The sequence below is a fragment of the Sphaerodactylus townsendi genome, linkage group LG08 (assembly GCF_021028975.2).
Source record: "Sphaerodactylus townsendi isolate TG3544 linkage group LG08, MPM_Stown_v2.3, whole genome shotgun sequence".
Classification (NCBI taxonomy): domain Eukaryota; kingdom Metazoa; phylum Chordata; class Lepidosauria; order Squamata; family Sphaerodactylidae; genus Sphaerodactylus; species Sphaerodactylus townsendi.
Window position 1 is genome coordinate 87,902,406 of NC_059432.1, and position 17,828 is coordinate 87,920,233.

Below are 17,828 nucleotides of genomic sequence, written 5' to 3' on the forward strand. Positions count from 1 at the left end.
GTTGTCCTGTTAGGCCAGCTCTCCAGTCACAACATCAAAAGAAGCAACTGATGCATAGCCCTCAAGGAAGACACACATTTGAGTAAACTATTGAGTAAACAGACAAGAATTGGACTGTACACCGGAAATGCAAACAAAATAAGTTACTTGTTCATCCTCTTTCACCAATTCACTGCAACATCCAAAGTCTTTCAAAGGTTAGAATCATTCAAATAGGAACCCAAATAATCTTGGACACAACATTATTATTTAATATCGTTTGCATTATGCTTTAGTTGAATATCCAAGACAGGAAGCAAAGCAAATAAAAACTTCCAATACAAAAACATTTGATTTAAAAAAAAGCCAAACTGAAGTTAGTAACTATCAACTAAAAATGAAAAACTTTTTTTTCCAAAAGGAAGGTTTTTATTTTTCTCCTGATTTTTGTGCATTTAGCACATGGGTCTGCAGCCTTTTTCAGCATGTGGGCACCTTTGAAATTCAGGATGCTTCCGCACGGCCACGCTGGGGGGTGCGTCGGCATATACAACGCCGACACACACACCCCGGGACCGTTCGTACGAACGGTCCCAGTAAAGGCAGGGAAGATGGTGCAGTGCTACGCCATTGCCCGATCGACATATCTTCCCTGCGACCTTCCGGCGCATCGCCCAGGCCAGGGGACACCCCCCCCCCGCCCTGCGCAACCGCTCTGGTGTCGCAGGGCAGGGGGGGCAAGTCCCCAGGCCTGGGCAACGCGTCAGAAGGTCGCAGAGAAGGTACGTCGATCGGGAAAGGGGGGTGGCGCCTTCCAGCCGCTGCCATTCGCACAGCAGCGGCTGGAAGCCACTGTTTTCCAAAAACCTTGCTCAGGAAGCGAGGTGGGAAAATGGCGGCTTCGCGCCACTGGGGGGGAGCGAGGGCGGCGCGGCTGCGATGCAGCTGCACCCCCCATGCAAACAGCTCCCTTGGGACAGCGTTTTTGCCGTCCCTAGGGCTCTGTAAATGGCCCGTGCGGAAAGGGCCCCTGACACTGGTTGGTGGGCAGAATCACAAAATGGCTGCTGCGGGAGATGGAACCACACACACACAGAGAGAAAGTCTAAATGCAGTGAAGAAGAGGGGGTGAATTAAACACTGGGAAAGAGAAATGACAGGTGGAATAAAACCTGCTAAATACTCTGCTAAATCCAAATGCTGCATTAGGGCCAAATGAGACATTATCATTCCAAACACATGAACCCAAGAACATATTTGCAGAAATAGCAGGGAACAAGAGGGGCATATTTAGAGAGTTAAAATGACAGTTGATGGGGATGCTTTAACCTATCTCATCCCAGCTGATACTCTTGAAGTGTCTGCCCCCCTCCCCCAAGTCCTTTCCCCCAGCAAGGGTCACATTTAATCCCCTGGAAACTTTCTGGGAGCAGAAGGTAACTCGTTTAAAGAAAGGGAAAGGCTGTAGTGCGAACTATACAAATCTATTTTAATGAAAATAATCTGAACATTTATATACCGGAACCACAACTCTTAATCAACAACAAAAACATACATATTATAAACAACAACAACAACAACATTTCTTGTTCTTGTTTATACAATGTACATTTTTGTTGTTGATTAAGAGTTGTGGTTCCGGTATATAAATGTTTAAATTATTTTCATTAAAATAGATTTGTATAGTTCGCACTACAACCAGACAGGTTCTTTTCCTTTCTTTAAACAAGATAATGTCTCTGGTTCACTATATATATTTAGCAGAAGGTAACTCCTCATGATTTTCTAGTAACGTACAGGTTGATCCTTACTTCCTGGCATTATCGGCGATCATTGTCCCTCATATTAGGCTCTTATCTGCATTCACGTGACAAGTTGATGACAAGCCTAGATAGACTACTGTATGTGCTGACATTGTGAGCTCAGCCCAAGTTGTACCTAGATAGAAATCTTAGAGTTTGGGGCACTTTGCACCTAGTAGTGGCTACTTTTCACTTGTCATGATAAGATCCACTCCACCTACAGGGCCCAGTGACATACCACATTTCCCTACTTAACCTATTTCTACATAACAGTGCCAGTGAAGGGGAACTTCTGTGATCCCCCATTTCACGTATACCTCTGCCTTGCTGGAAGCAGGAATACGGCTGCCAAAGTCCTATGTGTACAAATGGGTACACACATGGAGTACTGTTGTCATTACAATCGCGCCTCATGTACTGACGTGATTATTTATGGATCATAAAGGCACAATCATGGATCACAATTATGGATCATAAAGGCATAAAGTGCACAATCATTTGTGCACAATAAATGCAAGTATCGGCCACCCAACCGAAATTTCTCACTAGATTTGGTGTGGATCAGTTTACAAACATCGCAGTCAACTTCCTCCAATTAGTCCAAGAATCACTATTGCAAAACCACCAGTAACAGGTCCTTGTCCCCTCCCACGAATGACTTTGTAACTTTTCTATGTTTTTTCAAGCCCCCATGCACTTGCTACCCAGATTCTGGGCATTCTTTTGTGTACAATCTGACCATTTCATGCGTATCCTCTCTGGATCTTCATAACGCGCTCCAGTCAAGTCCTGCAGCCAACCCTCAGTATATACATATATAAGCCATATATGTATATAGTTTGTAAGCAATGCTGACTGTGATGTAACGCCACCCAATGCAATGTGCATGCCTGCAGAGAAGGTCTTAAGATCTGGCCCTTCATCTTCACTGACTGGTGCTGAAGATCCTTGGTCTGTTTCGACAGCACTACTCTTGAAGCTTCTACACAGCTGGGTGCAACATCTTCTCCTGCTGCCGTAGAAAACCAATGGTATGAGAAGCTTCGTTACACTTGGGCACCCTTTCTGTGCAACAATGCTGTAGAACTGTGTAAAGAGGACACCTGAAGGGCAAGAACAGTGGGGTGGGGTGGGGTGAAGAATCACAGAGACCTTGAGAGTGGCTCCATTAAATATAGCTTCAGAGGGTAGCCATGTTGGTAGAAGAGTCCAGTAGAAGAGTTCAAGTCCCAGAGAACTTTAGAAACCAACAAGATTTTTGGGGTATAAGCTTTTAAGAGTCTGATGAAGAGGGCTTCGACTCTCGAAAGCTGATATCCCGAAAACTTTGTTGGTCTCTAAGGTACTACTGGAGTTGAATATAGCTCAACTAAAAGATGGGTCTCATCTTTTATTTTACTATCTCCTAGTCTTTCTGATGTATGTTCTAATTTAATACATGCTAATGGAAGTATATAAACATGGTAACCACACAGAGATTTTGTTTTTGTCCGGCATCCAAACCAGGGCAAGTTTCTTGGAACATCTCCATAATATTGTCTCCTAACTGACCACTTTTCATGTTTTCCTTTGCTATGATGTTTCCAAAAACTGGTTTAGTACTTTCTTTTCCTAGAAATATCACAGTCAGTATATGGGATCGTGTGCCTTAATTGTAGGGCCCGTCCTTATCAGCACCATTTTCCTTTTCTGGGCCCTCCAGCAGCCACCATTTTTTCTACTCCAACACATTTTAAAAATCATCAGTTGACATATAGCTATAGCATTGTAACAACAATCAATCAACTGATTCCTTTGAATTCCCAGCTTTTGTTTTTAAAATCCCTCAGATTTTGTTTTTAAAATCCCTCAGGTCTCTAGCCCTTTTCCTTATGGAGACAGAACTCTGTAATAAAGGGGGATAGAGAGTTTTTAAAGTGTAAACTGATAATTCAGCAACATGTCGATCACTTTTTTTAAAGCAAGAAAAAGCCCTCCAGTAGTATGGGGTTAATGGCAGCCAGACGTTATGGCAAAAAAAAAAGTGGTATGTGGGGGTTTCTATGGATTTGCAGTGGCAACAAAAATGCAGGACATTCACCTTTAAAGCCAGCGTGGTGTAGTGGTTAAGAGTGATGGATTCTAATCTGGTGAATCAGGTTTGTTTCCCCATTCTTCCACATGAAGCCTGCTGGGTAACCTTGGGCTAGTCACAGTTCTCTCAGAAATTTATCAGCTCAACCTACCTCACAAGGAATCTATTGTAGGGAGAGGAAGGGAAGGTGATTGTAAGCACCTTTGAGTCTCCTTAAAGGTACAGAAAAGGGGTATAAAAACCAACTTCTTGTGGAAACAGCCAAAGTTTGCACTGTGCAAATAGTTAAATCACCATGTTGTAGGCCTATGTCTCATCTAAACCCATTTCAACTAATGCTACCTTATTTAGACCACAGTTAGTTTTTACTTAGGCCCAAAGCATTCATGTCTTGTATATTCCTTATACATAGCTCTGTGCTTCAGGGAATTTCCACTGTGAGCTGTGAAACAACATAGATTCACCCACGAGGGCTATTATGGTATAGTGGTTACAGTGTTGTACTACTAGGGCCTGGGAGACCCAAGTTCAGTTATTTTACTTTGCCATAAAAATCACTAGGTGACTTTGGGCCCTCCACTCTCTCACACTCTAATCTTTGTTGTTGTGGAAGAACACAAAATCATCTGGCAGCACATAGTGAGTCAGCTACAGCACCAGTACAGTTAATGGATAGAGCATTGAGCTAGGACTGAAAAACCCAGGATCAACTCACCAGTCAGTCTTGAAGCTTTCTTGGTGACCTTAGACCAGTCACTCTTGCTCAGTCTAAAGATTGTTGTGAGTATAAAATGTGTAGAGGAGAACCATGGTTGCTGTCATGAACTCTTGGGACGAAGAAAAAAATATGATTAACACCCCAGTGGCTCCTGTCAATCAACCCTAATGTTGAATGAGTTAAGTATGAAAGATGGGACATCAAACAGAGCTTCCCTGTATATAAAATGCTAGCAAATCTCAGCTGACTTACAGCAACCCCTCAAGGGGTTTTCAAGGCAAGAGGCATTCAGGGGTGGTTTGCCATTGCCTGCCTCTGCATAGCAACCTGGACTTCCTTGGTGGTCTCCCATCCAAGTACCTCTGTGATCAGATGAGATTAGGCTAGCTTGGATACAGGGGAACAACCTCACTACTCTATAACAATAACTGCAAAATAAGGCTGAAAAAATGTGTTGGGATTTTAATACTCTAAAGCAAACCGTTGAGGGCCATTTCTATGCGAGGTTGGAACTAGTAGCAACATTCTTGGGGTCTGCATCAAATGTTAGTGTGCATGGGCAGGCACAAACAGGAAATTTTAATAAGGGTTTCTGCAAGACATAATGTGAGAATTACAACTTAAGGTTCCAGAGTCACCTTGTGATCTGCTTTTACCTGAATCTGAACAGACCTTCACCCGGAGACTAAAAGCACTTGTGGAAAATTTTATTTAAAAATCTGGCTCAGAGTAGTTTAAAATTGACACTTGAAATGCCACAGGCCAGAATGTTTCTAAATTTTTTCTGAAGCTACATGGTTGAAATACCCCCAAACTCATAATTTTGTGTAGGCCAACAAAAAGGGCTTTTGGAAACTACTGCACTGCATGAACTTTTTTAATTGTTAACTTTTGGAATAATCAATAATATTTATTAACATCATTTGGAAAAAAAAATAATTAACAGCAAGAAGTTTTGCTACTGTGCAATCTCTGTTTAACATACAGTTATGATATAAATGTCCACCATTCTCCTGAAGTACTTGCTGCTTCTTAATAAAACATGCATGTTCACTGAGTATTATTATTCACAGTCTACATTTCGTTTTTTCAACAGATACCCATAATAGCTGCCGAACATCTGACTAGCCACAAGTATGTTACACAGATGTAGACATTTAATCATCAAACAGTAAGTTTCTGAAGAGCTGATGACTCACTTTTTAATATTGAATTTGTATAGTGTTGTGCTGCTTGCAGGGAAGGGTGGGGGGCACTGTCCCAACAGGGGCTGAGTTTCTCCTGTTGCTTAGCCCCTCCCCTTGACCTTTCAGGCCTGAAAAGTATCTCCTACCTGGGTCTATGAGTGCTGCTGGTTTGCCAGGAATGTCTGTTCCACTATGGGCCTGGTTCTCCCAGCTGCCCAGCACCTGGCTTCTGCATCTGTTTTACAACTGCATTGTGATTTTTTAGAATAGCGTTCCTTTTGTTGTTGTTGTAGGTTTTTATAAGCTACTTTCATTGCTACTTTACAGTTGAAAAGTGATATAAAATTAGTCAAATAAATAAAATAGCATTGGTTCCCTCCCAAGTGGACATAGACTCAAATAATGGATTATGGTTCTAAGATCGGATCTGCTTCTGAAAGAGGCTGGAGGAAAGCAGACAGGCTCATAGCTACTGTGGGGCTGGCAGGGACCAGGCCCCCCTCAAATGTGCTTTGCCCCATCAACCAGCACCACAGGGGAGCAGTCTGGTCTGGAGGCCCAATGGCTGTTTGCAGAGACTGTAAGACAGGCAGGCGAGGAGCACGGGAGCTACCCCCGACAAGCCATGCCCACATCAGACCGGAAGTCTTTGGGGGTGCAGGAAAGATGCGTGTGCCCCACTGGCTGACCATTAACTGTTTGAGGCACACAAGGCTTCTCATGGGAGGGAGAGGCATCCTGTGGAACATGATCAAAGCATAGCTAATCTTTGTCAGAATATGACAGGATTTAGTTGGTAGTGGCTGTGCCCATGGAACTCAGTGGTAGCCCAGGCATGTGGTTTGCCTCTGTCTCATTCATCCATGCTTCCATTCTTTCCATTAAGTTCTTCGTATACCTGCAATTTCGTGTCTAGAACATATGAAGCTGCCTTCAGCTGAGTCTGGGTCTGTTCGCAGTACCTCGAGGTATTAGGGAAGACTGAGGATAGCCTGACTGTCCTCATGTGAAAGGACTTGATTTTCAGCCTTGTGGCCCATTTGTGGGAGGAGGGGTGCAGCTCTACCACACTATAGATAGTGTGGATTTGTTACTGTTAAAATTCTCCTGTTCCCGAGATTTGCTTCTGTTGTAAAGTTATCCTCATCACTATCTACTAATCATAGGAGTAGGTTTGTTGCTTTTACTTCTAAAATGGAATGTGAACCAAGAATCAGTGATTCACTGAGGGAATTATCTTTTTTTTTTACTTTAAACATCAATATTTACAGTCATGTTAGTTCCACTGCAGTTTGCAACACATAGTGTCATTAGCGTGATTATTTTGACCTTCAAGTACAGAGTTTTGAAATCACCACTCTACAGCAACTGAGCAACTGCACTACATTTTATTTATTTTTATTTATTTATTCGATTTGGTAAACCGCCCTACCCCCAAAGGGCTCAGGTACAGAGAGCTTCGTTGCTGAATATGCATACTTGGAGGTCTACTTGGAAGTAAGTCCCATTTTATCCAATCGGGCTTGCTCCCAGCAGACGGTTCTTAGATTAGGGCCTCAGTGAGACTAACCCAGCCACAGAATTAAGCCTACAACCTTCCTATTTATTTTAATAGGCAAGTGAATCCTTTACTGTAGCCAACAGGACTTTAGAGTGCTTTTGGTTTGCCTTGATTATGTCTGAGGTTGCTAGCTGGCCAGGAAAAAGTAGTGTCCAGTCCCTTTAAAGAGGTTTAACTAATGGGAAAGAACAGTGGAAGGTTTTTCTGATATTATTTTAAATACCATCACCTGGTATTTGCTGCAGACTCAACTGATATTAAAGTGACAGCAAGAAAAGCAATTTAGAAGTTGGAAACTCATGTTTTAAGACTGAGTTGGAGTGCTGCTAACCATCAAAGGCATTCCCATGTCACCTGAAGCATCACCTGCTGATTTTTTTAAAAATGAAGCTGCTGTTAAAGGCAGAAGAGAAGACTGAACTCTGTTTTTTCCTGATAATTTGGCAACCTAGCATTGGAGAAGTGAGTTTAAAATCAGAATGCTAAAGAGACTTTTAAAGGAAAGACACTTCTATTTCCATAAGAGTGGGGGGATTTCAACTGATTCTCTGCCTCTTTTCTGTATTCAGTCTATGAAACATTTTTTTTAAAATGTAGAACTCTAACTTGCTTATTGCGTTTTCATTTGGCAACAATTATATTTAGCTTGCTTGACTCTCTGAAATTTGTAAAATCAAACAGGTGGAATGGAGAAGGTGTGATGATGCAGACCTGATTTAAGTGTATGTTGCTAAACAGATTAAGAGTTGCATAAAGGGTCACTTGGTTACTACAATCATACTGTGATGTAGATGAGGCTGAGAATGTCAGACCAGAGACTCAAACCTCTCTTAGGGCCTTTCCCCACTTACCTTAAGCCCCGTGCTACTTGAGGAGAGTAGCGCGGGGTCCCCCAGCACTCCCCATGAGAGGGGCGGTGACAGCGCAGCCGCCCCACCGCTGTCGCGGCTCCTCAGCACACGGCATCCCTGGTGCTCTTGCAAAGGGTGCCTTTTGATGACCCCATGCAGAGCGCGGGGTCGTGGGGACGCCGGGGCGCGCGGCATAGGGGGGATTGGGGAGAGTGGGGAAAAGCCCTTAGATCCAGCACTATAGTTACACACTTTCTGACCAGAAGAACATCTGTTATCAGGTTTTCTGTCCCAATATCTCTTGGCACAGTAGGAAAGCTCTTTTATGTAACCCAATGTAACCTGTGCAGTACATCTTATAACACATTTTGTTAAACTTCAGAGGTGAACAGTTTGAAAATGTGTGTTGTCTGTTACTTGCTAAGAGGACTCAATATGTCCTACAAGTAAATAGCTTTGTAATAAGACTGAAACATGTTTGTGTATCATGTGACTTAATTATTTAGAAGTATAAGCATGGCAGTTCTGGACAGATACAGAATGGGCTGATCTCCATTGTTCTAAACTGCCCCCTTAAGACACACAAAAATTGCCCCCTAACAAAAAAATTCTGCCTACAGGCTTGAAAGCATACTTTCTGTTAAGTTTTGTTGGAAGAATTAAAGCCATCTGAAACTGAAATATGTCACCAAAGTCATTGTGGGCTACTTTTACATTTGTTGTTCTTTCATCACTGTGCCAGCAACAGAAAAGTGTTTTAGCAATAGATACAAACTCCATGATTCCATTGGACAATTTTCTATTAACCTTCTTTTTCTTCCTTCTCCCTGCTTATAGTGGTTTTAGTCCCTCCTGTCTCTAAATTTTCTGTCTCTCTTAGCTCTCCCTCTTTCTCTCTCTCTGCTCCACAGAGAGTACTCCATATTCTCCTTCTACATTGCAGAGTTTTCTCTCCTCCTTGTTTACCTTCACCTTACAGAGGGGCAGATTGCTTTCACATGTGCTCTAATTACCCTCCCTGCAAAGAGTGTGTGTGTGTGAAGAGAACCACCCAATCAACAAGAACAGTCATAGTTCATGGACTACTCCTAACATGTTAACAACTGCCACGTACAGTTTCAAGCTGCAGCCCTAAGAAGGCTTTTATGTGCAACTGGGAACTATTAATCTATCAGTGTTTCTTGAGCACTGAGAACTAAATTGTGTGTATGTTTTTATGAGAGGAGATCAGATAGTGACTTTGATGCAATCGAGGATTTCCATAGAATGATAGAGGAACAATATTTGTCAGTTCACCCCTCCTGTGGTGGATACTTCTCCTTCATTCTGTTTCCAGAGGTCCCTCATCTCCAAGAACAATTGGGGGGGGGGGGGCAAGATGCTCATATGCAATGGGAGGTTGCAATCCATGTATGGATATCATTTCTGTCAGTGGAAGTTATTCAAGTCAAAGAATATAAACTCTGACACAAGCATAAATTCAGCTTGAACTGTACAGCTCTAGTTATTGTGTGTCAAGTCTTTATAAGTTAGCCTTCTTTCCACGAGAAAGGTCTCTCTTGACTATAACTGTCAGGCTAGAGGAGAGCTTTTGCTTTCTGTGCTTAATTTAACTTTGTGATTGGGATGTGCAGCACTGATTTTGCCTGACAACACATCTTCATCTAACAAGATGGAATAAGTGAGCTATAATAGATTCTCTGACATCTTCTTCCCCATTGCAGGAGTAATGTCTGCTAATCAAATTTATGGCTAATGAGAACTTCTGATCTCATTTCATTTAACATCATACACATTCAAATTGGAACATCTCAGTTTTATGAACAATCTCCATATTAAAGACTCTTTTTGGCCTTCAGAAAAGTTGGCCTCAGTGAAAAATAGATTACCGGAGTGGGTGAGGGGGGCGGGGGGGGGGGGGATCAGTTGGAAGAAAAAACAAAAAAATTAAAATAGTGTGGTTCTCCCAAAAATGTCTTCCGTGTATTATTGCTGTTGTTTTTACAAGAGTCACAGTGTTTGTAAATGTTTTCCCATATGAATTGGCCTACTTAACATGGATTAGCATAGTAGTGACTCTTCCCAGTAAGAGATAGCACTGGCATAGAGACTTGCGATATGTTCCATTCTGCTTATGGGCCTAGAGCATAGGTGTCAAACTCGCGGCCCTCCAGATGTTATGGACTACAGTTCCCATCATCCCCTGCCAGCATCATGCAGCATCATAACATCTGGAAGGCCACGAGTTTGACACCTGTGGCCTAGAGTCCCTTAGCTGTTTCAAGGCAGGAAGTTCCAATCCCTCTGAATTAATCCACCCTATTCTCACCTTTACCTTTTCCATAACCGCATGAAACTTGTGTGACTCAGATATAAATTTACGTACATGTAAGCTGGGATCCAGTAATTCTAATGTACACTTTATTCAGAACACTGGAAATGTTGTGTATGTATATGTTCTAATCTGACACATTATGAGCAGACTCTAGTACAAAAATTTTGCTTGCATTAGACAAAAAGACTGCAATAGCTACTTGTACTGTTATAATTATTGTTATCCTTACCTGTTTTTTGCTTGCATAAGATCTTGTGCAACCAATTTCTGGGCATTGTTATAGGGAGAAAACTGGAACTATCCAAAATCTGTCTATTTTTCTGCTTGCACATTGTTGGGTTCAAAACTATAAATAGAAACTTCACCTGGATTGGCACCAAAGTACCTATATAGTATTATTATTTAGATACCCCCCGTTTGCCTGATTAAAAATCAACTTCATTTGACAGAGTAGAAGCTTTTTCAAATGTGAACATTCTTGTGGGCTGTTCTGTATGTTCTGTTCTGTTCCTTAATTATAAATTATGAACTAGGGCTCCTCATCACAAGATCATGCCACAGGAAAGCATAAGAGACTTTCTTATGCCCCAGACCACATGCTCCCATTATAGTCTTATGAGTTTTTAAAAAGTCTCATTGAAAACAGTTGAACTAATTTCATCACTAAATGTTGCTGGACTGTGCCAAGGAAGATTTGCAACAGCTTAAAGAGCCTGGAACTCTTCAGTGTGCAAAAGCTCTAAATTGGGACAGTAGATCTGTAAAATGATGTGCAATGTAGAAACACGAATTTATTTTATTTATTTTATTTGTTAAATTTATAGGCCGCCTCATCCCCGAAGGACTCGAGGCGGCTCACAATATGGCTGTTCTCTAAGACAGCAAATCAATACAACATAAAATTTAAACCCATTAAAACTTAAAAATGAAGATTGTTGTGCATTCTTTACTTTTATGATTTTCCTAGAAAGTTGACTTAAAAATGTGGAAAGTTGATCTAAAAATGTGAAACCTGGGTACTAAGATCAAGTTGCTCAGTACATGGGATTTGCCAGGGTACATTGTGAAACTTACATTGTACAACTTTTTCTCTAAGAAAGTCAACAAAAACCTAACTTTATGGACTTTCAACAAAAGGTGCCAGGTATCTCTCTTTCACCAATAGACTGTGGAAATATTCAGGATGCCATGGTGTCTAGGGGTCATCCTTCAGGCAGCCTCATCTACAAGGCAAGATGGCTGGCTGCAGTGCCACAACCATGCAACCCTGCCACTTTCAAAGGGGCTTTCCAGTGGTGCAGGGAAAGCCCCGAAACTCTCCTGTCACCAGACAGCCCCATAGAGCTTAAAGGACATACGCTACCAAAAGTGCGGCATGCATCTGAGGGCCGGTGCACTGTGCAACCGGCCCTAAACCTTGTGACGGAGTTGACTAATGTTGGCTCTGCCCCTGGAATTTCCCCACCCTTTCCACCTCACTGGCATCTGAGCAGGATTTTACCACAGTTGTTTTCCATTTCTGCAGCTGCTTCAGTGACTGACCCCCGCTCCAACTACCCTCCTTCTCCAAGTGATCCAGCCAGAGACCTCGTACAATGTGACAAGGACAGGAAGCCAGTCAAATTGTCCACTTGATAGTGTCACAGTGCTAATTCAGAAACAGGGCAGGAACCATTACCCTCACTTAGAATGGGGTCAGAGCTGGAATTGCAGCACGAATACCTACTTTTCTTTGCTGCTGCCCTCCTTAAAGAACGGGGGACAAAATTCTTGCATAACTTTCATCTCATTTCAGCTGAGCCCTATTCAATAGGTTTGTTGTGATCTTGTTATTTAAAACAATAGTCATTTTCTGTAACATTTTAACAGATCGGATGTGTTTAAGTGTATTTTATGGGGATTGGCAACTATGCTGATTGGGTAATTTTAAAAAATCTGGGCAAAAATATGTTACATATCTAAAATAATTATCTTCTCTGCTTTTTTTTTTTTGACAGATCATATTGAAGAAAAGAGGACAGTGTGGTTGAGTGAAGAAACAGGACAGGTCATTAGCCATAATGTATATACCGTCAAATAACAGCACTCAAAATCCCTCAGCAGTAAGACATCCACATATTGCATGTTAACAAGATGAAATGACAACTTGGAAATCCACTGCACACTGTTGCCTATATAATTTGTACATTGAACTGATATTTGTGCTGGGGTGATCATATTGTCTAAAGACTACAGCATTGTCTATCTTTTCTAGCACACAGGTATGCAGTGCGTACAGAAGTATGCACTGGTAGAATATTTCCTACATAATTATGTATGTCATCTTGAAAAGACAGACTGTGATGTAGCCATAGATCTATTATGTATTGGTACGTCCGTAGACCAAGATATAATTTTTAAAGTAAGTTTATTTCTTTCAAGGTTTACAAATAACAAAAGGTGCACCTTGTATTTAAAAATTGCCATGATAGATGACAGCGTGCATGCGCAGAATAATTTTTTTCCTTTTTGTTCAAGAGTAATATTTTTAAATGTAATAGATTGTAAGAAATGGTAAAAGAGGTATCTGACAGAGATGAATGTGCCAAGTTTAAAAAAAAACACAACTGTGTATATTTTTAAAGCACATCAATGGCTTTAAGTATCATGTTGTTAAAGATTCTCATGAAGTGCCATAGACTGTAATCAAAGTAGAGTATTATTTCTGCAGTATTACTTTAAGAGCCACAGGTTTTTTTGCTTATTTTGCCAATAGCCAATCAGTCAAAGGGCACCCTTCTGTTCCAAACCAAAGCTGTCTCAGAAATGGCCATTTTACCTTAGATAATAGTAGACAGCACAAGAGGGAAAAGAAAACTCTAGACAAACTGATTATTCTTACACATACTGAATATATAAATCTATATAAATTATTATAATCCATTGTAATAGTTATGCAGACTATAACACACAATATACTTTTTTTAAAAAAAAGGGGGAAAAGCCATTTCTGAGACACTGTTAGCCAAATCTTTGAAGAATTTATTTTGCTTCGATTTTCTAACCTCTGTCAAAAGTCCAAGAGACTCTAAATGCATTGCAAGAGAAGGGTTTTCACTTTATGCTCAAATGCATCACTTCAAAGTCACGTTTCAAAAAAAGTGACTCTAATCAAATATGCGACAGAAGCACTGACATCAGATGCATGATAAAAACCAAAACATAAAATGGAAAATGGTAATTAGAATAGGCATTGGGTGGGTTAAATATTGGGGTGAGTTTTATATGTGATTTCTTCAGTTCTGATTTACTGCTTATAGCCTTAGAAAGCCTTTACAAAAATGAAACAAAAAATAGATGTGCATTCAAGAATGGATTCATCCAAAGGAAATCCTTTTTGTGGTTTGGATGTTGCAGCTAGTAAAGGATATATTTTGCTCTGTTCAGCAAAGCTAGAGATTGCTGAGGAGGAGGCCAGGTTACTGGTAGTATAGTGTGGAATGGGAGAAGTGAGAGTTCAGTTCTAGAACTTTCCATACTTCCAAGTTTACTTGCAAGTTTTTATGCCTGAGAGATGCTTTCTAGTAAAAAAATAAAAAAGAATGATGTGTTGATTTTACTGATTGTACTGTACATCTATTAAAGCCTTAGAATATTACATTACGGGTTAAAACCCATACCAATGTAATTTCAGTCGTGTTAAGAAAGTATAGGTGACTTCACATGTTATTGTAGTTTACTTACATTAGAGAGTACTTATTTTTTTCCTGGTTAAAATAGTAGTTTTTATTTCTTACATTTATTAGATTTTTTTTTCATTTTCTATTATCAGATGAATGCCATTTCAGTTAATGTAATTTTGTTTTATTAGATTTTATGAATGAATTTTTCAAAATACGAAAAAATTAAAAAGTTTTTTTTCCTTCATAGCATATGCAGTTTTGAATTTTACATGTAGTGTCATGAATATTCGTATTATTGTTAACTAAATGATTTATATTTTACTGATTTAATATTACAATGTAAGAATATCAGTCATTGTTAGTTCTTGTCTAGTTTTCATTAAAAGAACAAAGATCTTTTATATGGATATCTTATATAATCATTGCTAAGTAAGAAATTGTTGCTATTGCAACAATCCTGGCAGACAACTGAGTAATATTTTGAGGATTTATTTTGTTTGTAATTAATTATAAAGGAAAATCTAGTTCCTAGATATTAGAATAAAATTTATTTTCTACTGTATCCATTTCAAATGTTAAAATATTGTTTAAATATTTTTTGAAATCCCTGAATATCAGGCCTTGTTATAAATAAGCTGCATAATCAATAGATCAAGGGACTTTTTTTGTTGATAATCCAAATACTCAAAAAAAAGTTTACGTATAACAAGAATTATAATATGTGTGAGTGAGTGTGCAAACTCTTGAGGGTTGATTATGCTGCAAGGTTAGCATGTGGGAAAGTATAAAGAGAAGATTGTCCTTTTGCACTTCTGTATATAGTCAAAAAAGAGAGAGAGAGAGAGAGAAACCTGTATAATAGCAAGATCTTATTTTGAATAAAAATGTCTATAAATACAAGGAGTTTTGTTAAGGCTAATTAAAAAAAATGACAGGCTGAGCGTAATTGCTTGCAAAAAAAATGGCACAGAGTTAGCACTCCATCCCCCCTTGACAAAAAAAAGTTGCTTTGCTTTATGTGAACAGCTTCTAGTTTGCCAGGATTCTTTCAGATAGAAAGATTGGCCATCCTTCCCAGTTCTCATGACTGACAAAAGCTGCATTGGTCCAAATCTACCTGAAGGTCTTAACTAACAGGAGAAAAAAAAATATTTTTTTAAGAAACAATTTCAAATGAACAGGTACTTCGAACCATACAAGGGAAAACCATTGATCAAATGTGTCACACATTATTCAGAACAACTACTGCATGTTTTTAAAGTATCAAAAGAGCGAGAGAGAGAAAGAAAAAAATATATATTAAAAGATATATATTCTATTCAAACCAGTTTCTGAAAATTTCAGTCGTTTTATTATTCACACACCAAAACCCACACACACGCACGCAATCTAAAGAAACGTTGACTTTCACGTACACACAACACACAAAAGCTTCTTTTAAAAAAAAATAACATCAACAGGCAAACCAAAACAACATCATAGCTGTAGTTGTTGCGTAGTTCTTTTTCTTGCTGTAGTGACCCTGTTCTTTTAGCAGGTGAAAAACAAGACCCTATCAAATTTAATATTGATAACCTAAAACAGTTGAGAAACCATGTGATATACAAAGCCAAAGTGAAGGAGGAAGAAGAAGCAGGGTGAAAGTCAAATTTGATCTATATTCTACCCGGTAATTCACGCCGACAAATTACAGATGTTGCACTTCTTTGCAAACCTGCAACTTTCATCTGCTGAAAGGACAGATGTGCTTGGTTTTTTACTATTATGTAATCACAGACTTAAATTTGCTTGTAGTTGCTCCAAATTATGTACTCTGTCCTGGGCTGCAACTTGTTTTCATGCTTATTTTATTATTACTGCTATAGTTGATCTAGCTGTATGAAAAAAAAATAAAGTTAAATTGCCCTAATAAAACTTCTCTTTCTTAGTGATGTTCTTTTCTGTTTTCAACTGAAAGGGTGGAGCTTTTTAAAACTCAACTCTTTGCAGAGGAGGGGCAAGGATTCTCAGCTTTAAAGAGACAGCTAAGTTGGTTTTCATATTTGACAAAGCTGGAACCATAGTTCACATGGTGGAAGACCGAGCTTCATTTTCTGTTCCATGAGTGACACACTGTGCAGTCATTTCACAGTTGGGCATAAGATCCATTTCAAGCATATCCAATTCAAAACCAAGGAAATAATCATGCACACTGCGATTCCATGCAAATGTGTTTTGGTACAAAGCACCTAATTCGCTAGTGGGGAGGGACTTAATGATCTCATGGCAGTACAGGTACCGTGATAAATATGTGGAGCCTGGACAAGGATGGAAAGTGTAACTCGCAAAATGGATGACACCGGGGTACCATCTGTTATGGCTGAGCTATCATACATGTAGAAGGTAAAACAGGGTCTTTCAGATAGAACTGGGAGTTGCTAATGGAGGTAAAATAACCCATAGAGATGCCCATCGATATTCTAAGAAAACGGAGAGACTACCAACCCTTGATTACATGGTTGAGAGAAAGACAGATTACGTATAGATGGAGACATTTGGAAGGTTTATTCTTCATTCTTAATACAAAAAGAGTAACTATATAGTCTCTAAACGACATGGATGATTTCCTGGAATGCAACAAAAAGAAGAAATGAATACAAGGATAAGTATGCAATATTTCAGGGGAAAAGGTATAAGTCTATATCTAAGGGTTAAATGAAAATAAAGGAGGGAAGGGGAAGGTGATATTATCAATATAGACAATGTTATTTTTCCATTGTTCCCATATCAGCATATTAACATATTAATATCATGACCACAATAATTTAATATAATGGCACATTTAAGATTGGTTTCAGTAAACATTAATGAGTTAAACAGTCCAATTAAATGTACAAAGGTTTTTCATTATTTACAGGAAAAAATACTGATATTATTTGTATACAAAAGACCCACATTAAGAAGAAAGACTAAAAACTTCTGGAATGTACAAGATTGGGTAATCTATTTTCTAACTCTTGTGTGAAAAAGAGGGGAGTGGCCTTCTATCTATCTAAGTCTGAATGTCATTATTCAAGATAATGCTGGCAGAATTTTGGGATTTGAAAAATGTATAAACAACAAAAAAGTATTATTGGTTGGTATAACTGCACCAAATTCTGAAAAAGCACTTTTCTTTCAGAGCCTGTTAAATGATATTTTGCAATACCTCTATGAGAATGTGATAATATTAGGGGACTTTAATTGACTGACCGATGTAAAAATAGATAAGCAGGGGAAGCAAGAAAGGCAAATAATAGATTACCAAAGTCCTTTTTCCAATTAATGAGACATTTAGGCATATGCTGAGACAGCTGTAAATGTAACAGTACAGTATAGTATTTATTGTTTTATCTTCATGTTACTCTACATTTATACAAAACAACTCACTCATATCTGGGTCTTTACTGGTATTTTCTAAACTCTGCTGATAATGTATACCAAACCAACAGGGGTCTTCCAGGTACCACAGAATATACTTGTGAGCTGCTGTCATTCAAAACAATTCTATATAACCCACTAATCTAAATGCCTAACAACTTTCAGAGTTGTATTTATGCCCAATCTAAGTAAACTACAGTTTACAGCTTCCAGTTATTAGGACCTTTTAGATACAATTTTTGTTACTAAAAATTACTAAA

General features: G+C 39.3%; 1 protein-coding gene and 1 long non-coding RNA gene across 11 annotated transcripts in view; one reads left to right on the forward strand and one right to left on the reverse strand.

Moving 5' to 3' along the window:
• Positions 1-16,083, forward strand: part of MBNL1 (muscleblind like splicing regulator 1) — a 189,833-nt gene extending 173,750 nt beyond the window's left edge. For all 10 annotated transcript variants that reach the window (XM_048506762.1, XM_048506757.1, XM_048506759.1 and 7 more), the window contains 2 exons: positions 5,670-5,744; positions 12,505-16,083. In XM_048506762.1, the coding sequence (XP_048362719.1) occupies positions 5,670-5,726 (57 nt within the window). In that variant the 3' untranslated portion in view covers positions 5,727-5,744; positions 12,505-16,083. The remainder of the gene's footprint in view (positions 1-5,669; positions 5,745-12,504) is intronic.
• Positions 1-17,828, reverse strand: part of LOC125438350 — a 32,834-nt gene that overhangs the window by 7,110 nt on the left and 7,896 nt on the right. The window contains exon 2 of the long non-coding RNA XR_007245336.1: positions 4,571-4,682. This is a non-coding gene — a long non-coding RNA (uncharacterized LOC125438350). The remainder of the gene's footprint in view (positions 1-4,570; positions 4,683-17,828) is intronic.